This window comes from Ostrinia furnacalis, unplaced genomic scaffold, assembly GCF_004193835.3.
Source record: "Ostrinia furnacalis isolate ACB-3 unplaced genomic scaffold, ASM419383v2 OfSCF5080, whole genome shotgun sequence".
NCBI classification, from domain to species: Eukaryota; Metazoa; Arthropoda; class Insecta; order Lepidoptera; family Crambidae; genus Ostrinia; species Ostrinia furnacalis.
Window position 1 is genome coordinate 199441 of NW_021135319.1, and position 21756 is coordinate 221196.

The 21756-nt window shown below is 36.8% G+C and overlaps 4 protein-coding genes and 1 long non-coding RNA gene across 6 annotated transcripts in view; 2 read left to right on the forward strand and 3 right to left on the reverse strand.

Annotated features, from left to right (window-relative positions):
- LOC114360531 (uncharacterized) overlaps positions 1-13079 on the reverse strand; it is a 78509-nt gene extending 65430 nt beyond the window's left edge. The window contains exon 1 of one of the 2 annotated variants that reach the window (XM_028315260.1): positions 12677-13079. In XM_028315260.1, coding sequence (XP_028171061.1) covers positions 12677-12731 — 55 coding nt within the window. In that variant the 5' untranslated portion in view covers positions 12732-13079. The remainder of the gene's footprint in view (positions 1-12676) is intronic. The other variant, XM_028315259.1, reaches the window with a different exon arrangement.
- On the forward strand, positions 1532-3434 carry LOC114360534 (uncharacterized). The gene is made up of 2 exons (XR_003656520.1): positions 1532-1615; positions 2261-3434. It is a non-coding gene; the product is annotated as an uncharacterized LOC114360534 (long non-coding RNA).
- Positions 3964-8765, reverse strand: LOC114360532 (uncharacterized). The gene is made up of 5 exons (XM_028315261.1): positions 8648-8765; positions 7259-7439; positions 6176-6342; positions 4802-4968; positions 3964-4311 (listed from the first exon to the last, which is right to left on the reverse strand). Exons 2-5 carry the CDS (start codon positions 7428-7430, stop codon positions 4119-4121), a joined length of 699 nt encoding a protein of 232 aa, XP_028171062.1. The 5' UTR covers positions 7431-7439; positions 8648-8765; the 3' UTR covers positions 3964-4118.
- Positions 13080-13305: 226 nt separating the features above from the next.
- Positions 13306-16038, forward strand: LOC114360542 (probable serine incorporator). Its single transcript, XM_028315269.1, has 4 exons — positions 13306-13324; positions 14103-14343; positions 14901-15144; positions 15828-16038. Exons 1-3 carry the CDS (start codon positions 13306-13308, stop codon positions 15031-15033), a joined length of 393 nt encoding a protein of 130 aa, XP_028171070.1. The 3' UTR covers positions 15034-15144; positions 15828-16038.
- A 115-nt stretch (positions 16039-16153) lies between these two features.
- Positions 16154-18155, reverse strand: LOC114360538 (O-glucosyltransferase rumi homolog). The gene is made up of 6 exons (XM_028315266.1): positions 17912-18155; positions 17626-17810; positions 17283-17471; positions 17066-17199; positions 16814-16961; positions 16154-16744 (listed from the first exon to the last, which is right to left on the reverse strand). The coding sequence occupies exons 1-6, from the start codon at positions 18021-18023 to the stop codon at positions 16304-16306; spliced, it is 1209 nt and encodes a 402-aa protein (XP_028171067.1). The 5' UTR covers positions 18024-18155; the 3' UTR covers positions 16154-16303.
- Between the last annotated feature and the right edge of the window lie 3601 nt (positions 18156-21756).

Sequence of the window (21756 nt, forward strand, 5' to 3'; positions counted from 1 at the left end):
ACAATAAGAACAATTTGTCCTTTTTCATTTTAGCACATTAATTTCGTTCACCATAAATCACGTTCACACCTCCTGGATAAGACTGGAATCTAAACCAAGCCCTTTAATTACTAAAAATTACTTCGGACACGTTATTAATTCTTAGTCTGTTGAAATCCTTAATTACTTACCTGTTAAGTTAAAATGAACTGATAAGTGCTGAAATGATTTATTGCTTTCCGTCTTATGTATCGCTGCTGTTTCATACACAAACAAAAAATATAAATCTTGAAATATATGTAATTAAAACAGATTAACATAGTTGCGGTAATAGTTGAAGATCCAGAAAATTTGTTGTTGTTAGATGTTGGGATTTAGATGTATTAAAAAACATATTGGAACTTCGAAACCTGTTGATCTGATGAACCAATCACTTGTTTGATTAAACCAAGTAATCCAGCCACAACAAGAAGCTACGTCAATAACTAACAGTTATGCTCCTTTAGTACAATAATAATGTATGAATAGTGATGATAGTTCCACAAACATTAGTACCGTATTGTGTTGACGCTAAATTATGTGATGTTTGGTGTTGTAAGCGATAAACACGTCAGCCGTCTAAATATCGGTTGGCAATAGAAAGTTGAATCGGTTTCAAACAGCGTGTGCGCAGACTGTCTGTCTACACGTGCTTATATTTAGGGTCGGTCAATGAAGCGACGGTGAAGTTCAGTATCAGTAGTCGTAGTCATTCAAACGATCTATTTATAATAACAATCGAAATTTCGTATTTGAAGGTGCATCTACACACAACAACAACAAACCTCTGTAAAGTTGTAATATTTAGTTAGATCAGCAAAACTCTTCTTTATGTTACGATCATCTACGTCAATAAGTTAAACAATATTTATAACTTTGCTGACGAAAGCACCATCGTATTTTTCCGGAATTCCCTTCTTTGTATCATATCATCAAATATTGCTGATAAAAATTCTACCTGCATTGCAGTCGCAGTTCGGAAGTTTTGGCAAAGGACAGGCGGTGTTATCTCATTATTGTCACTTGCACTATAATTAACTCTCACTGTGACGTTGTTGCCTAATCTGTGTGTTTACGTGGTTGTTTGTTTGGCATGGAAACAGATGCTGGGTAGAGCGCTGATAAATATACTCCTTAGACAGTGGCGAGCATTAGCACTACTAATTTCGAGGTAGGCAGTACTGTAGCGTTGCAGTTTTGCTGNTAAAAACCATGATGAAAACAATCTCTTGAACACTGAAAATATTCTATTAAAAAATAGAATAATCACAATAAAAACATTAGGAAATGTTTCAATAAAATATATTTGAATTGACTGAGCAAAAAGCGCCATCTATTGCAAATTAATTCTAAATCACGCCAATAGATGTCGCTAGTGGTATCCAAAATCAGAATATTGAGAAGAAATATTAATTTGTGAAAAAACAGCAAAAATTGCAACGTTACAAGCAATGTGAACCTTATCGTACATGAGTTAAGGTTCACTGGCGTTACGGGTGCGATCAGGCGTTGTGGTCTAGCTACATGTACCAGCGGCTAGGAGAAGACTGCTGGCTAGACTCGTCAGCGCTGGGGATGGAATAGCGCCGGAAGACGAGTGAGTACTAATAATAAAAGAGCAATGTGTACCTTAATATCGTATAGGAGTTACGGTTCACTAGCGCTCGGGGTATGAGCGACGATTACCGGGGCCTTTTGCGGGCGTCGTGGCCTTGCTACACGTACCAGCGGTTAGGAGAAGACTGCTGGCTAGACTGGTCAGCGCTGGAGATGGAATAACGCCGGAAGACGAGTGAGTGTAACAAGTAATATGAGAGCAATGTGAACAGGAATTAAGGTTCAAAGGCGTTCGGGCACGAGCGGCGGCTGCCGTGGCTTATGCTGGCGTCGCGGCGTCGCGTCGTGGCGTTGCTCAGCTACACGTATTCAGTGACTAACTGCCCTCCCAAACTTCGTACCATCTAAGATGGCATGGGTTTATATTCTGGCCCAGGAGGGCATTCTGAACCTTTGAGAGATAAGCAAATCATATTTTAAAGCCGTCCGCCGCTCTTTGACACTTTTTCCTTGGTACGCCTTTATTCCGCAATTTTCTGCGCGCTCACAACGCTGAGTTTTGGGTGCTCTATAAATTTTTTTGAGGTAATACATCGCTTGATGTGATTTGTTGCATAGAAATTCAGCAAGCGTTGCAATTACCTCTAACCAATGTGCAAACTATTCATTAACCTATTTTTTCCAGGCCGCCATACAACAACGAAGACATCACCGTATGCTTTGCCGACATCAAAAGGTACCCACTCTCAGACCGGGACGCCGCGTGGTTGGTGTCCCGTAGGATACCAGTATGTGCACCCGTACTACTAAGCTCGTATCTCACCGACGAACACCCACCGAACCCCGTCGAACACTGCTTACCCGACTTCAGGCCAAAGTAGAACTTGTGACGATGTTTTAAGGTAACAATTTCTGTAACATTTGATTTTACAGTAATGTAGACTACGGATAAAATATGGACCGTATCGTGCAAAAATAAGGTTGATTTTAAAATTTTTCTCATGGTTTATCACTTTATTTATTTGGTTAGTTCAAGTGATAAAACTTTACATGTAAAAGTTGGATGAAACACACAAGAATTGGTATTCGGTCATTAACTTCATAAAAATCCGCGGACCGCAAAACTTTGGTTGACCATTTGCGATCTAGTGTGGTATTTATTTTGGGTACTGGAAAGAATATTCTGCTGTCAGTTTAAAACTTTAAGCAATCAAAATATTAAGGCCAGAAGTATTGATTTGTACACACTTGAAAATAGATTTTAATTCAACGAATGACAATAAGGACAATAATCAGGACACTTACTTTGAATCCAGTTTAAAACGTTTCGTTTCCACTTTTGATTATAGAACTTTTAAGAGACCATTTTAATTTGTACGGTACTTTTAACTTTAATTGGGCCTGTATTTGACAATCAATTTATATCATTATTTTGAATGAAAAAGTACAGTTGTCTAATTTTATAATTTTACTTAAAATAATGGACAAATATTTAAAGATTTTTTTATTGTACAGAAAACTATTCCTCAATATGAAATATTATACCAAAAGTATTTTGTACTTTATGTTTTGCTCGTAAATATCAAAGTCAATTGACGTAGTTTCCAATTTTGCGGTACGTTGATGCGCTTGCGACTGTACATTTTAACACATTCAAAATTACGATATATTTGAAGTCTGAATATCCTTATTGATTATGCTTAATTCATATAGTTGTTGCCCTTTTTAATGTTTAAGTTTTCTTGCAGTAAGATCTATAAGAACGCCTATTTTAAGAGAACCCTGATCTTTACTGTACAGGCAAAAAGTCTATTGTTGTTTGACTGTAACTACGTTTAACTGATTGTGTATATTATTAATTGTTAAAAATACAAGACTTAATAAATATTTTATTTTTAAATGGTTTACATTTCTGACTTATAATATTACCTTTGGCATAGAAATTTAAGTATGCCTCGGTAGCTATAGATCGTTTCATCCACGAAGACGCGCCCCACCAATTTTTGGTCGAGGGAAGCGCGGGGTGCGGGGAGTTTGATCCGACCAATCCGAGCGGCATTATTGTAGTGTGCGTGTGCACTCATGGATAATTTAGCGTGTACCGATAACACGCAGACATTAGTGGAAGAATGGTGGGACGCGTCTTCGTAGATGAAACGATCTATATAAACTGTGAGCACATTATTAGGTACTTTAACCAAAATCGCAAAAGTGCCGAAGACAAAAAAAATATCAAATTGAATGTCATTGTTTTATTTTACAGTGTCATAAGTGGAATATTAAGCTGGTTTTAGTGTCACGCGGACTGTCAGTGCGGATCGCTCCGCACAGCCGATCTGTATGAACTGCTAGGGAGCGGAGCGGTTCCTCCGGACCGCATTACTCTAAAACGCTCCCTAGAAGTTCATACAGATTGGTTGTGCGGAGCGGGTCCGCACCGGACGGTCCGCGTGACACTAAAACCATCCTTAGGGAATATGGTTTCGGTGGTTTCATATGAATAAATGCTCGTTCGTACTTGATACTTGGTTGCTAAAATATTTTCATTTAAACTTCTTGATCATGTATTTAACCACTTTGTCCTCTCTCGGGAAGTCAAGACCAACGTCGGCTAGTTCCGACCACGTTGCTTTGGAGATTGTTGTGAAGCCACAGTTCTTTGCTAGCTTCTGTGAGGCCGGCCCAGTGAACATTGATACTGTTCCTTTCACACCTATAGACTTGCTTAGAGGCTCCCTGAAATAGATATGAAACGATTGTATAAAGTAGTATAAAAAGACGGGTAGGTAATGTAGGTATGCTTCTGGTGCTCAAATACGCCACCGAAACCAAATGACCACCAAATATTCCCTATGAATATTTGGTGGTCTCTTTTTTACAATTCGATAGTGGTAGCCCTATATGTCCCATTTCGGATCAAACAAGGTATTTTAACTCTTTGTAAGTATGATGATGTATTTTACAAGCTTTGTCAGAATTTAACGACTAGGTTTTAGGCGAAGACGGACTGACGGTCGGACTGACATGCACTTTTAGCGACAGCACTCATTGGGCGACACGCGGCCACAAAACGCTCGTTACACGCGCATGCGTTTTGTGGCCGCGTCTGTCGCCGCGTTTTGTCGCTCAATGTGCGCTGTCGCTTAATCAAGCGTATAAAAACGTCATGACTGACGTACTCAATGCAAGGAAATGTGAACCTTAAAACTGATACTTAAGTACTTACCTAGCAGCTAAAATTCTGCCTCCAAGCCGGCAACCTCGGTAGTCCCTATGTACGACCAGACCAAACGCATCTAGTATTTTCTGCGTTCCGAGGTGCTCATACTGGTCAGCCATTGATTCTAAATGTAAAAGTACGCCGTAAACGTTCAGAGCACTCTTTTCTTCTAACTGTGGGTTAAAAATTCGTAAATTATTACATTATCAGGTCGTTTAGTCTCCACTGCAGGACAATGGTCTTCTAATTCATCAGACAAATAGAGGATTTGGTCTATACTCCCAACGCTGCACTGGCCAGACGGGTTGGGGAGGCCCGATGTTCGCAGTTGTCCCTTAGTCGTCTCTTACGATATTTATAGCCTGACCAGGAACATAAAAACCCTGGCATAGAGGAGCAACAATTGCATTTGATAGTGCAACACTGAGTACAGTCGTACCTGTGTCAAATTAATAGGCTAACTTTATGTATCAGGATTCAGGATTACGGGCTAATTTAATATTTTCATAAATTAACGAAAACATATTATTATAGAAAACGTATTGGTTTAAATAAATTAAATGATCATCAATCGAGCTAGTAGGATTTATTTTATTATTCATCAATAATCAATTTCAGAACTTGAATATTCAACTGCAATGTCTGCTCATGAACGCTTCAAACTCGGTACTTCTTTCCCAATTCCATAAAATTCAACACTTAGAAAGTGACAAAAAACTTTAAAATATGTAGTTAAAACAAACCACAGCTAAATTTCATAGTGGACTGTACTATACGATAAACATGTCAGTCAATTTGACAACCTTTATTGGAAACATTATTCAATGAAAATATTGTCCGAACCCTTGGTATTTCTCTTCGACAAATACTTTAACACATTGTGAACCACTTTTCTTTCACGACTATAAAAAGATTTTAGCAATTTCATGCACCAAATCAATTGCGCACATTTAAGAGACAAACAATATGCGAACATTAGGATTTCCCCAACCAGTTTGTTCAGCGTTAATGAAATGTGTTTGCATGCATGATTCATTAATCAATTAAGTCAATCATCATCAATCATCAACAGCCCTTTACAGTCCACTACTGGACTATGAGCCTCCTCCACTATAGTGGAGGGTTTTGCCATAATCCCCACGCTTGGCAGGCGGGTTGGAGATCGCAGTTTAAAAGATTGATGTTTGTCAGAGAGCGCTGCTACCCGTTCTCTGTTTGATGTGTAGTCCCTAAGTCGCCTCTTACGACACCCGCGGGAAGAGTAGGGGTTGGTGACAAATGTATTCTACTCTGCCGTCACCACACGGCATATATCAATTAAGTACATAATTTAAATCCTGTATTTTCTAGTAATACAAAGGATTATAGTGTCTTTCTCACCTGTATATTATCATTATCTTCCTTTTGCATTACCATGCACACGTTTGCTCCTACTAGAGTTTTTTGGCCTTCGACGATTGTATAGCAACCAAGACTCATGCGCTGGGACAAACACTCTCTCCACATGTGTTTGAAGCATTCTAAACTAACCGGATCGTCGAGTATGCCTGGATATTAAAAGAATATTAGTAAATATTAGTTAAACAGCTGGCAAATCCTCATTCATTCATCTATACAAACTTATTTCGAAAGCAACCTTGATAATTGTTGACTTAAATAATTAGGGCCTAGTTAACATAGGCATGCTATTGACTTTGCCTGAAGACATGGGAATATTAGTTTTTGAACCGATTCGAATTTGAATACACCTGTTTTATAAAACAAAGGATGTGGTGAAGTAATCATGTCGAATATGTAAAGCATGTCGACTTGTCAGCGCTTGGAGGTACATTGAGTCATTTAGGCAGCTTTTGATTGTTCTCTCAGAATCATCTTCAATTTTACATAATAGAACTAATATATCCCAGCTCTCGTTCTTACCACTGCAACTCCCGTATCCAGGTTACAATTTGACTGCCAGGGTAAAGGTGTAGTAGTTTTGCGGCGTTATTACAGATCCCACGGGACCCACTACGCCTTCCCCTCAATGGGGTCACATGAATTTTACCACCCAGGTGATCAAAATGGACACTAGGCGACACTTTGGTGTCCTTTGATCACCCATTGATAAGATCATCTAGGTGATCAAAATGGACTTTTATCCATGGGTGATCAAAGGACACAAGTGTAGTTTGGAGTCCACTTTGAGACCCTCAATGGGGGGCCGACAGGATTAGCCAAGACCGCGAGACCAACCATGTCCGACGGTGGTATTAGCCAATGTAATGCTTAAAGAGCTTGTTTAACATACCAGCACTATCCCACCTCTCGTTCCCACCACTGCAACTCCTGTGTAGCCAGGATCTACAGCTTGACCGCCACAAAAACCCAACCAATGAAGGTCAAGTTTGTCCCGGGGGAAAGTTAAACTGTCATTGGACCCGCAACGAAATTAATCAGAAGAACATAGGAGGAGTAACATACCAGCACTAGAGCTCAAAGGTTCATCTGGAAGCCAATGTTCCACCATCATCTGGAGCGCGGTCTCATCGTCCTCGGGAGGTAAGTCTTGGATTATCCAGGTCTTCCCGTCGGCTTCCCAGCGGTCCCACACGTGGGGATACGACGCATCCAGATCTCGTTTGAAACGCAACATTGTCTAGACCTGGAAGTAATAATATTTAGGTAAGCACATAGAATGGCAATTGTATTGGTTTCAGAGGTGGAGAGGTGGAATTGTGTAAAGCAATAGTAATCATTTGACAGTTCATAAACATACATATAACATAAACGATAAAGTAAGTTAAACAAAGCATTTGACAGAATAATCGTAGGTTATGAACTGTCAAATGATTACGATTGCTTTACACAATTCCACCTCTGGTCTGAGTTGGAAGAGGGCAGGCATAGAGTGCTAATTAAAAAAAGAATTAAAAGTCCACCTGATTTTAGACAGTCTGTAATATTTTTTGCGTCAAAGGGCTGATTTTTCAATCGTCGCGCGTCGGCTAACTTTTGACTGAAGAATAAAATTGACATTTAGACATACTTATTTCCCATACTGAAACTGTCAATGTGCCAAACTCATTCTTCAGTTAAAATTTCACCAGCAATTGAAAAATTAGCCCTACGAGTAATTTTGAATCTGTTATTTTTTTGACGGTTTGCGGCAAAATCAAAATCAAAAATATTTATTCAGTTTAGACCACAAGTGGCACTTATGAACGTCAATAGAAAATAATAAAAAAAGAAAAGGTAGCCCTTATGGCATGATGCCATAATGCGTGTTCTATGATAACTTATCTCTATTTTTATGTGTACAAGATGATTAATTATCACTGGCACATACCATAATACCGTCGGTCAATGACTGTACTAACCATAATAAGAGTATTATTAAGCTACAGTCAGAGTCAAATAGTTCGTGACACGTGACACTGTGTTTTTTCCTTATATTTTATTAGACCGTTGTACTATGTGGTGGAGGGTTGATAACCTGAGACACAAGAATCTTCCTATCCTAGTTCAGGTATCAACCCACCAAAATGCTTATTTATGTTTTTCCAGATTTTTGTTTTTATACATATTTATCTGTTATATTGGTGAGAAATAAATTTTACTTTACTTTACACCCTAAGTGGCCAATAATAATAAGTTGACAACACAAACTTATGACGTGTTGCGAAATTTTTGACTATTTTGGGTGTCACGAACTATATGACGCTGACTGTACCATAATAAGTTGAACGGAGCCCGCCGAAGAACGAAATATTACATCAAGCTAAAGATTATATATTCGAACGAACGAAAAGATTATATCGTTTTTTACCTACTTGACTTTATGCAAAAAAACTGTATGTCCCCTGTACTTACCTAATATTAATTAATGATTGTTGCTAATCGGTAAACTATGAATTATAGTCCGAGATTACACGTCAACACAAGCGCGTAGCATCTACACTAATAATGTCGTATGTCTAAAAAAAGAATTGTTCACAGAAACTGAGCGTTGAGTAGGGCTGGCGATGCCTTGTTGGTCAATGTTGGCAGTTCTGATAAGTCATTCACTTTGTTTCTGTTAGGGTTACGTACACATTTTTCTGTACAATTCTGTTTAATATAAATACTGACTGAAGATGAATTTAAAAAACTGGGCATAGCAGGTGTATAAATAGGGTCTTGATGTCATGATAGGATCAGGACCCTCAGGATATCTCAGGATATGTGACATTCATGACAGTTTATTTTACAAAATGGCGTCTCATTTTTTAAGTAAGTATGATAAAGTCTATAGGGGCCAAAATATGCAGAAGATATTACTAAGTAGGTCTACCTCTCTCTCCGACGTTACCAACAGACAGAACGATTTCTTTGAAACAAGTACTTACTAAGTTTAAATTTAGTCTCAACCTAAACAGTGGAAGAACCAAAATAATAATCATGAGTTTAACAATGTCCCACTGAAATTTAAATTAAATTAAAAACAACAATAAATAAAATACTACACAGTGCCAACCCTGGTAAAGCTAATCGCTGTTAATACGATAAGAGTTCAAACAAAAGTTTAAAATCATAAAACCTTGTCAAGTACTAAATTAAAATTATTAATGAAAGTTAATAGCTTGGGTCTAAACGTTAGCACGGTACTATAATAATTATTACCATGACGTTGGGGTTTACGTGTGCTTCGTGGTTTCATAGTTATAATTATACTCGATTATGGTAAAAACGTGACTATTATAAAATAATTATTTGCAAAACGAGACGAGGAAACTGTATGCGTGACGAAGGACCGTGAGCGAGAAGTAAAAAAAAATAAAATTATAATAAAAAAAAAATAAACTTTTTTTAAAACAAGATTTATTCTGAATTACAAAGTTTGTATCGCGCATGGAATTTATTCCTCTTTTTCTCTGTTTGCGCTACAAGCTTTCGAAATTCAGAATAAAAGCTTGTTTTAAAAAAAGATTATTTTTATTATAATTTTATTTTACACTTTTTAGTTATATCTTAATCTCAGGACCCTGGACATTATCTAACACTAAAGTGCTCGAAAAGACAAATCCAACGAACCCAAACTGGATGAGTTTCTGCCGTTTTGTTTAGGAGTTCCTATGGCCACCTCCCGACTACATCATCAGACCAGCTCTATGGTACCATAATATTGCATTGTCATCGTACTTACATAAGTATACCAAATTTCAGCTCAATCGGTTGAGGAGAACTGGTCTTAAATTCAGTTGCAAGATTTGTCCCACACATACTAACAAGTGAAGTCAATATAAAGCTTGTAANCGGTTCAATTCCAGTCACCAAGCCGCCAGGAAAAAATCCTTTCTTGCAGTACTGACTTTACAAATTACAAACCACGCTAATAATTTATTAGGCAAATATCTTCGTAAATTCTCTGGACATCCCTGAATAGTTTTTATTATGAAGCTGAGAAAAAAAGTCAACCATTAAGTCACCTTGTTAAATATTGAATTTATTTTGCAAATTCGTGGAGTATTGCGTACAATTGTGTCATTGGAAGATATTTTTATGTAAGCTGCAATTTGATTTGAGGCTATTTAAGTGTCTACAAGACCTACCACAATATTATTATCACGCACGCATGAATTTTCTTCTCAGAATCTTTCTTTAAAATATTTTTGGCAAATTCTCAAAAAATGTTTCTCAAGGTCTTATTTTCATAATAAGCCAGCCAGACTCTTCAGGATTCAAAATTGTAAGGTCAAATCATACACTTCCCAATTAAGTTGTTCTCTCTTCTAAGGAACAACATGGGCTGATGATGGGAAGAGGGAGGCGCACGCGCACGTAATAAATGCAAGCAAGTCTTTGATCCAAAATAACACCTATAAGACTGCATTCAGTGTTTAATCTTGAATCTTGATGTGTCGTTCTATATAAGATTCTTCTATCTAATTTAAATCAAACAGTCAGTTTCTTCAAGAGTTTTTGCAGTAAATAAGTAGGTACATGTAACAACAACAATCTGGCATATCTCAACGGGGCTCCAGTGTCCATTAACGATAACTCTTCAATCAACGAATGCTCGTTGCCAATGTCAGTGCCTGTTTTTTCTTAATTGATTGCTCACTCGCTATAATAGCGTGTTTGTTCCACGTCCGAGCAAAAAACTGGTAGACCAACGCACGTTGCGACCAGCATGACCATTGTCTGGGAGGCGACAATTCAATAACATTATTCCTTGTAAGGGCATTAATGTTATTATTAGATGTATCTTGATCTTACTTTGTAGGTAACATGAGTGCAATGGTCAGAACATGTTGTTTACTGGTAGATCCACTGTTTTCAATTTTTATTACATATTTCGGCATTTAAATAACGTCATGTCGCGACGATATCACTAAAAAACTTTTATGTAACTTTTGATTAGTTCTCCAATCATTTTTGTTGGCTACATCTTCTCGTGGTCTGACAACAAGTAGTTGTTTTACGTACAGGCCCTTTGTTTCTTCCGGGATCCATACCCAAAGGGTGCGAACTAGACTTATTACTTAGCCTCTTCGGCAGTAGAATTTTCAATTTTGTCCGATGGTAACTACAGCATCTTTCATCGATTCGAATTTAATTCCCAACTGGCCGGTTCTGCCCCTATGATGTCTGGTATTACCATAATATAATGTACCAGACATCATAGGCAGTCCTGGATCTGTCAATAGGCCGTATAGGCCGCGGCCTAGGGGCGGCAGATATCAGATGACGCTTACTCGATTTCAGAAGATAAAAGTTAAATAAAGATCCAACCTCACACTAGCCTACGGGCGGCAAAACTGTAAATCCGACACATTATAGGTACCATACTTAATTTGAATTAGATTTTTGAATTAATTTGAATTAGATTCATAAGTGCCACTTGTGGTATAAACTGAATAAATATTTTTGATTTTGATTTTGTAAACGAACTAACCAGGAGCTAGAGAGGTGGTTCAGGTACTTATTACGAGCCATTGTATCTTACGTCACGACACCTGGCTCCGCTTCCTGATCACCCACACAGCAGACCGGTCGACGTGAATGTTACAAAAAGTAAACTCGTTCACCGGCCTTTTGTAGCTACTAATTTACGGTAACCGATTTTGTTTGCGTCGTTTTAAAAAAGCGCGCGAGGTTTTTTGAAGCAGAACCGCCAAATGATAAAACCATGTTTTAAGATTTTTTGGATTCTGGAAGCGGCTTAGTAGGAACTGATAGAACTATTAGAAGTCCTGGGGCTGTAAGGATTAGAGCAGCGTCTTTTTTGGTTGTGTTTTGGTCACTTGGGTGGGTCTATTATTATCACTATTTGTTGACGCTGACTGTACCTAGGTAGGTACTCAATCTTTTTTATTTGGACTACAAAGACGTTTTAATTAAAATAGTATAATACTTATTTACCTTCTAAACAGATCCTTATAAGATTCCTACATGAACCTTTGGAGCAATGTAGTAGGTAGGTACATATGTAGTGAAGGAAATCTAACAGCTTCAATGTCGTTGAACTCTTGATGGAAGTTACTAGTCTGGTAGGGAAACCAAACAAGACATAGGTGGTATTGGCTATGCTGAATGAGTAATTCAGCTCGGGATTATTATTTTCTGAGAAGTGGAAATCTTTCATGCTGACTTTTCTGTTTTGGTAACTTTAGGTTTTCTTCTATGGTTAGATTGTCACATTTTTCAAGGAACAAATTAAATTAAAAACTTTTGCAAGCATAATTTTACTTTTTTTAAACGTTCGATCAGCGACAATATTTTTAAAGTAACGGACAAAACGAGACCACCACCATACTTTTTAGGGTTAAGTATCAGTTTATTAGAATACTCGTACTTAAATCAGTTAAATTCCTGGCAGCACGTTAGTAAACTTGATTTATAATGACCCGCAAAACTTACCTGTTGGGAATGTGTGAAAAACTAGAAGCGAAAACACTAGACAACCTGTTAACATTTTTTTAACAGTACTAATTTACACACACTAGATGTAGACTTAAAATTCAAAATTGTTTGCATTGTGCAGTCGGTTGCGAAAAAATCCGTAATTTATTAACCACGTAGTCTTCTCGTACACAAAACACTCATCAAACTGTTGAATTTCCTTCAAAATAGAGATGTCAGTCACAAAAACGAAATTCAAGTCACTGAATTAATATTTCGCGGTGCGTCAAGTCGAATGAAACCACATTTTCAGCGCAAAACGGCTCACACAAGCAAGCGCCTTCGCGCCGTGGAGCGAACTCGTTTCCTCGAGTCGACCAGTCGACGAGTTGGCGCGACTCTCGAATCAAAAATTATGTTGCACGCAGCGAGCATGGTTGTCCGACGGCTTGGAGCAGAATCGAGAACTTATTAAGATTTGAATGTAAAAATCACTGGAGATACTATTGTTCCAAATTCTGTAATAGAGGAGGGCTAAAAGTTTTAACTTCAGACAGTACAGTTATGATGTACAGTATCTCATTTTTTAATACTGAAGTGGGATTGATTGTTTTTATATTTTTTTTAATTGAAATTGCAAACTTGCAATGTTCGCCAAAGATGACCGTGAATTTATTCATTTCAAACAAAAATAATGTTTGCATTAATAGTGAATTAGTGACCCCAGACTTAGATTAATAAAACCCCAGACTTAGATTTAATCTAAGACCCCAGATTAATGGACTGATTTTGTTGTTCGGTGGAGTGCTCACCTACTCGACCTTCGTTCCCTCGCCAGCCCATGACTTTCTTATTAAAATAAAAACGAATGAAGTCACTGCTGCATTATTGTGAAGCTAGCAATAAATAAGGCTGAGTCCGCACTACGATTTTCCAAACCGCGAGACCGCCTGAAACGCATACGCGGGAAAAAGCCGCAGTGCGGACGCTTGCATTAGTTTTACTTGGTTCACGTGGTTAAAAACCGCGGCGGTTAAGCCATAGTGCGGACTCGGCCTAATGTAGGTATGCCGTCTTTTCCAATCGAAAAGATTATTTTCCAAAAAAATTATATTGAGTGAGTTATAAATATCGCGTGAAAATAAACCTAGTACGTGTATCTGTTGTACGGTGTAATCACTGCACTAGTAATGTCAACTTGACATTTTGATTGATTCCACGTAAAGAAATAAACACAAGGAAAAAAGCGCGGGAAACGTCGGTTTGTTCGGTCGTCTTTTTTTTGCTCTTTTGATATTTTAATTATACAGACGGACAGACGGACAGACGGACAGACGGACATGACGAAACTATAAGGGTTCCGTTTTTGCCATTTTGGCTACGGAACCCTAAAAAGGAGGCCCTTCCGCACTTTACAGTCTCCTTATCTTTTGAACCCTACCAGCGATTTTCAGTCATCACTCAAGGTACCGTCCTTTGACCACAAAGCTAATAGTCGTCTCTGTGGCATGCTCACGAGCAGGGTATGATTGTATAGAGGGCGCTGACGGCGGCGAGGCGGGCCGCGAGGAGGCCAAGGTGGTGGACAACGAGGGCGACGGCGTGGCCTACTCCTGGACATTCTTCCACGTCGTGTTCGCGCTCGCCACCTTGTATATTATGATGACGCTGACTAACTGGTTCAAGTGAGTATTATGAATTGCAATTTTGTTCTTAGTAAACTTGCACGTAACTGCTCCTATTTGCAGTGCAAAAACCGTTGTAAAATAACATAAACTATATAGGTATCTCACAGTCAAAATTAAAGCAGCTGAGCTTTAACCAGTTTTAGATGAGATAAGGTGTACAATAACCGAGTAAATCGAATTTGTAAATGAAGTCAACCAAGATCAAACTTCAATGTCAAACACTGACTTATAGATAGTATTACCGTGACTGACCTGACTCCTCCTTTTATTTTAAACTCTTCTCTCTCTCCTCTTCCTTGTTTTTACTGGAAGAGATCGCTTCCTAACGAACGCTAGCCTATTCGGACGCCTGAATTGTGTGATTTCGGATAATTATTTCTTTTATAATTATGTCTTGTTTGGTGTGCAGTGAAAAGAATGCATTGATAGGCCGACGGATTTCGGAATTCTGAACTCAAATACATAGCTAACGGCTTAATTGTTCCCATTTATTCCAGAAACAATATTATTTTACTTTAGAATGTATGATAAATAATACAAAATATTTATTACAGTCCAAGCTCAGAGCTGTCCAAGGAGAACGTCGCTTCCATGTGGGTCAAGATAACTTCCTCGTGGCTCTGCATCGGGCTTTACGTGTGGACCCTCGTGGCGCCCGCCGTTTTCCCCCACCGCGACTTCAGCTAAGCGGTTAGCTCCTCCCAAGTTATACGTCACAAAACAACTCAGTATAATCAGTAATCGGATAGCCGTGACGTATATTTTAGTATTCTTAGTACATCATACTTATACTTCACTATAGTCTTTTTCACCTAAGATGATCCGTATGACGTTTCGAGTTTGAAAGATTTAGAGATGTCACATAACTAAAGCATAGCGATTTATCTATCGATTTTTTTCGAAGAGGTAGTGAAACCTACTTTTAGAGAAATATTTTGTAAAGGTGTTATTTAACAAAAAAATATTTTTTTTAATTACAAATATTATTGTAACAATTTTTTATTGATAATATTCAAATTTCATGGTTCGTATTCAAAAAAACGATTCTTAAAAAGTACTGGTTCTGTTTCTTTAAATTAAAAACTATTAATTTATTTTCAATGCGTTTATTAAAGTCAATAATCGAAAAATATAATTGATTTTTGTGATGTTTTTAATAACTAAGACAAGTATTCACTGCAATCGATTAATGAACCGCGGAAATAATCGATTTTATTAAACAAGAAATACCCCAGCACTAAATATATTCCGTTTCACACATTGCGTACATTAAATAAAAAATATTTTTACATCGTATTTAATTTAAATATAATCAATAGACTCAGATTTTACTATATATTTCAAGACAAGTAGTTAATTTTTTTTTTATTATATTCCTAATAAAATACAAATATTTTTTCAAAACTATTCTGCATATGTAGTATGCGTAATATGGATAACCTTGAAGTGTCATACGGATCATCTTACGTGAAAAAGACTATAGCAGGGCACGTCGATCAATTGCCTATGATAGGTATTAGCTCGAGCTGCATCTTACGTAATCATAAGTACATAATTTTTAATGTTTCTTTTTATATTAAATGGAAAATTAAGAAAAATGCGTGATTTGACACGAGAAAAAAAAATTATTCCCTCGCACTGTTTGTGCATTTTATGGATTATTCTATTTTATGTATGGGATCAAGAATATAATGTGGTTGAAACAAAGATCTCAAATTTCGTTTTATTAGTCATAATTAGTCTGTGTACATTTCTATCGCATTTGGGTATCTTAAATATTACAATTGTTTATCAATATTTCTTTAAATTGTTTGACTTGTCATTAGTTTTACTATAAATGGTAGAAATAGATTTCATCAGCTTTACTGTAGACATTAAATTTAATATACTACCTACTCCCAACAAGTTGTTTCATTGTTCAGTAAAACACCTTTTTAAAAATATTACTTGTATTTAATTATAAATCGTCATGATATGCATTTATTCTTTTTAAATTACTATCTTTGACTACATCATATTTCACTAATTTAGAATATTTCTTTAGTAACTTTCTCCAGTAACATTGTACATCTTTGTCAGTTAAATGCTCCCAAATATGTTCAAATCCTCTTTCAGCAATATCTCTAGCCAAAGAATCATTTTCTTTGAAAAAGTTTATGTATCTTTCTATTTCTAGTTGTGATGCATTTGGAGAAATAGGTACATAATGCACCCAGGGCTTGAGGGATGGATAGAAAAATTCTAGCCAGTCTTCACCCACATGGAACACTAAAGATTTACATAAGAACAGATGTTTAAAGCGGAAACTTGCAGCTACTCCTCTATAATTGAAGAGGTACTTGTATCTGCAATGTTCTTCAAATGACACTTCTGAAGCTGGCTCAGCATAGAGAGTATCCTGAAAAAATTATATAATCAGATAAAGATCAACCAAATGAAAGAACGACAACAAATTAGGTATACTAACTGCTTCAGATTTCCAAGCCTGATTTTTGGTATATTGAGCATCAACAAGCTCTGGCTTCGAACGAGAAAGTAATACAAGGGCATCTCTCTCTTCACTGGTTCTGGAACCACGGAAAAAAGCTTTGTCTAGCTTTAAATCCCATGGCCACCTAAAAGAAGAAGAAAATTTTAATTAATAAAGAAAACTATGTGCTTGTCTGCCACCTATCACATAAAAAAATAATAAAAATTAAAATATCTACAAGTCCCATACTTATTAGCTGCAGTTGCAGAAATTGAGATTCTATGCTTATCCCAACGGCCTATTCCAGTTGGGTATAGCGATATGGCAGGACCACCTTCCCAGAAACTCCAAGTGGGATACATAATGTCATAGTAGTCCTTTGTCTGTAAAAAATATTTTTGGTCACAACTTGATGATTCTATTTTGCCCATTAAAAACATACACAATCAATAATATTTATTATGACCTTACTGAAGGAGAAAACTGGTGCCTTCGGATGTCCCCACAAGTGGTTGACCTGTGGCCAATCTCTGGTGTTCAAAGCAATTTCCAAGTTTGGCATTTTAGGTGCTAAAGCTGATAAGTAATGCTCGACGCCTGCACATCTTGCTGGGAAGTGGCAGTCTTTTTGTCTGTACAGCTTGCCATCTATTATCTGAAATATATTTAGAAAAACACTCTTAAAGTTTACATACTTGATTAAAAAGAATAATTGAATGCCTCTTTTACAACCTAACACTTAGTTGTATCAAAAAAATACTGACACATTTTTTTCATCGTAACCATTAAACCATTCCTTGCAATCCTACCTGGTACTTGGTGCCTTTCGCAACAGCTATGGCAAATTGTTCCTTTGTGATACCATCACTAAAAGGCTGAAGGTCTTGCTCAATAACTGCACTGTGACAAGAACAATGTTTCTTCTCACAAGGGGTGTATTTTGCTAAGGCTGATTTAATTTGTTGATTTACTTTTGTACTCCAGTCATTGATTTCTGAAAAAATAAGTGTTTACTGAATGTGGTACAGCAGTATGCTGTCATTCCAATTAATAGTAGAATTAACATTGTAGATAACAAAACCATTACTGTCCTACCTTTACTGTACATCCCTTTGTTACATTCGCCTTCCTTGGTACAAAAGTTTTCTTCGGCTCCAGTTTTCGACGAAGTCACAAAATATAACAATGCTAAATATAGCCATGTCATTTCTCTGGCTTATTCGCATAAATGCAATTAGTTATATTTTACTAAATAAATCTCCGTTAGTGTATAATTTAATTAATAACAAAAACTACTTTGAGGTTATGTTTTGTTTACTACGACGCCGATATTTTAACGTTTGTATGAACTGTCAGTACTGTCACTTCACTGTTAGTCAAAATAACTCATAGAGTTAATAACCAACTCTATGAAATAACTGGAATACCCCCGAAAAATGTATCGATCACAGATATGGTATCGATACATCGGTAAAATCAGCAATTTTGTTGAAATTTAAAAAAATGGTCTCGTCTAATTTTGTTAAGTATGCATGAGCATGACTATAACAATCTCTAATGGTTTTGGATCAGCTGTACTTACTTGAACTTCATTACTTTACTCATAAAGCCTGGTCCGTGAGCACGTAGAAACTTGTCCAATGACCACAAGCTACCCATCCTTATCGCTCGCGCTAAATTATGTTGCTGTCGCGCTCGCACACTCACTGCGGGTGCCCGTCGCACAGTCGCGACAGCAATATAATTACGTGCGAGCGATAAGGATGGGTAGCTTGGGGTCATTGGACTAACACCAATGTCATTTTTTATGCATAATTATTATTGTTACGAATTTATAAATTCTATTGCATTTTTAAACTATTCTGCTTTGAAGTTTCTACGTGCTCACGGACCAGTCTTTAACAATAATAATTTTATTCCATTCTACTTCAACCAAAACCTACTGAAAGTAAAAGTGCATAGATTCTAAGCTAGCATGGTACCTATGATAATTTGGAAAAATAAATTCAAGAAGAGTCAACTGAGTATTAAAACTAAAAGAAAATGTAAAAATAAATTTATTTACGGAAGATAAATCATACATACAATTAAAAATAATAAGGCACATTAAATCTCGAATCTTTAATAATAGGGATTTTTTAAAATTTATTCAGTAAGATACAGTTTCACTTCTTACTTCTAACATTGTGTACATGAATACACATACAAACTTTTCTTAACATAAAAAGTTTTTTGCCATACTTTGATTCCAGCTCAATATTTCAAAATTAACAGAATCATTCAGTCTTTCAAAATGCTATCACAAAATCAGTTAAGAATATTGCTTTCCTGACTTATAACACTGTTCTGACTTATTATCTAAGTAGGTATCTGTTTACGAAAAATACAATCATGTACTTTTATTGAACTAGATTTTGTGCAACACCGCCAAAAATTTAACACTATTAAGTTCATTTTATGGAATCTCTTTTAGACTTTAAATTCCTGTAATATAATCAAGAAGCAATATTAAGAAAGAATGTATGAGGAAGACATTCAAAATAAATTGATTTACTTAAAACAAATTGGTCTATCACTTCGACGACAGTTTGCGCTCCAGTTGATCGGCGATGGCTAGCAGGAAGTCTTCAGTGTGCAAGAACATGCCTTCCTTGGTGTTGGCCAAGCCATGGATGCAAATAACCAAGTCCTTGGTCATTTTGCCGCTGTCGATACACTCCACGCAAGCCTATAAAAGAAAACAATTCACAAATCAACATAATGATTTAAAAAAGATTGTAATCGTTTCATTCAGTGGTGGCATAGGTGGTGGTCAAGATTTTTCGATAATTCATATTATACAAGTGATAAATATAGATATTAATATAATTGTGTAACATCTTGATTCACAGAATTTTAATCGGCTGAATTTATCTAATCTAACAAAACACAAGACACGTATCACGTAAATACAATCTTTCGAGAACTTGTTTATTTACTGCGTACAGTCAGCACAAATTTGTTGCAAAATAGCTCCTGTTACAACTACAATAGATGCCAAAATATTTAACTTGATGCGCTGTCTTGTGAACTGTAGATTACCGGCATTTTTGAAGAGATAAAATTAAGCAAACAATTCCTTGACGTCATAACTTATCACTGCAATTAAAATGCCAATTGCAAACGCGGCATAATATTGAATACTGATGCAAGTCTTTCAGTGAAAGTGATTTTAGTTTCCAGATTTATGCATTATGCATGATTTCATGTTCTTGTTAAATAAGCCCCATTTGCTTTGCAAGCGTGGGTGCGATGCATAATGTCTGTTCACACCGGATGCGCAAAAGTCGGTTTGAAAGCAATTATGAAAAAACACCTATTTTATAATTGGTGATTATGAAAAACCACCTATTTCATAATTCATGGGCACTTGTTTTAGACAAGATAATTAATAAGACAATATAAAAATGAGTTCCCTGTAGCAGTCTGTAACGTTATATTCGAAAAAAGCGCGGGAAACGTCGGTTTGTTCGGTCGTCTTTTTTTTGCTCTTTTGATATTTTAATTATTTAAATAGTGTATTGTATAGGATCAATTGTAAAATAGTGTGTATATTAATTATTTGTATATATTTAATATAAGTAGTGCTAAAATTCCGGTTTATTGGTAAGTTTTTCACTTTTATAAAAGTTGCATGGATGAGTCCGACGATCCTGGCGGGACCGGCGTCCCCCAGGTATCTAACTTTGTTACCGTCTCACAATGCTCTGAAACTGAAGGATCTCAAAGAGACACTGATTGTTCGGATGCTGGTCAATCTAACTCTACTCGGAAACGTTCCATAAACCGCAAATATTGTAAACATTGCAACAAAAAGAGGAAACATCATAGGTCAAATCTAAATTCATCGAATGAAGTTAATAGTTGTTTATGTGACAATGAAGGTAATCAGCCCAATATTTTCATTAATCCGCCTGATAACTTTCTAGTTCCAAACTCTCCCATGTCGGAACCTACTGCAATGAACTCCACTGAAAGCCCAAATTCTCGTGTACCGACTTTTGTAGGCAGATCTCGCTACGAAGCTTCTGATGCAGCCCCTTACATAATCCATGTACTTAAAGATCAAGACCCATCAAATGAGCGTCAATCTAACATTCACCCGATTTCATTTGGCCAATTCTTGAAAAAGAACAATTTTAAAAACATAGTTAATGGCAGTTTGAAAAAAATTGGTAGAAACCGCATTGTAATTTCATTCTCAAATTTTGAGGATGCAAACAGTTTCGTTTCAAGTTCATTGTTAAAAAAATATCAATACAAAGCATTTATTCCAGCGGCTAATGTGACCCGTATGGGGGTGGTTAGAGGAGTACCAACTGATTGGACTGATGATGAGGTCAAAACTAGCATATCAACTCCCATAGGTTGTGGTGATATTTTAAAGGTCAGGCGGTTTAAAAGGAAAATGACAAGCAATGGAAAAACTGAATTTGTCCCTACTGAGACAGTTGTCCTGACCTTTGATGGCCAGGTTTTACCAAAACGTGTGTTTCTATGTTATAACTCGTTACCTGTGAATTTGTATATATATCCAACAATCCAATGCTTCAATTGTTGTAGATACGGTCATGTCAAAACCCAGTGCCGATCTACCCCCAGGTGCTTTAGATGTGGTCAGGGACATTCAGGAGATAGTTGTACTATTGAAGAAAGTGTTTGCTGTCTTTGCTCAGGTCCTCACTGTGCTACAGACAAAAAATGTCCAGAATTTGATAGACAAAAGGGAATTAAGGAATCTATGGCTAAAAATTGTCTCTCATATGGTGAAGCCTTAAAGTTACATCCTCCCATTAGTAAGTCATATGCTAGCGTCCTAATGTCTTCTCCCCCTCCAACCCCATCAATTGGGTATAACTCTAACTTACCTAATAATGGCAGCAGATCTTATAATAAAACAG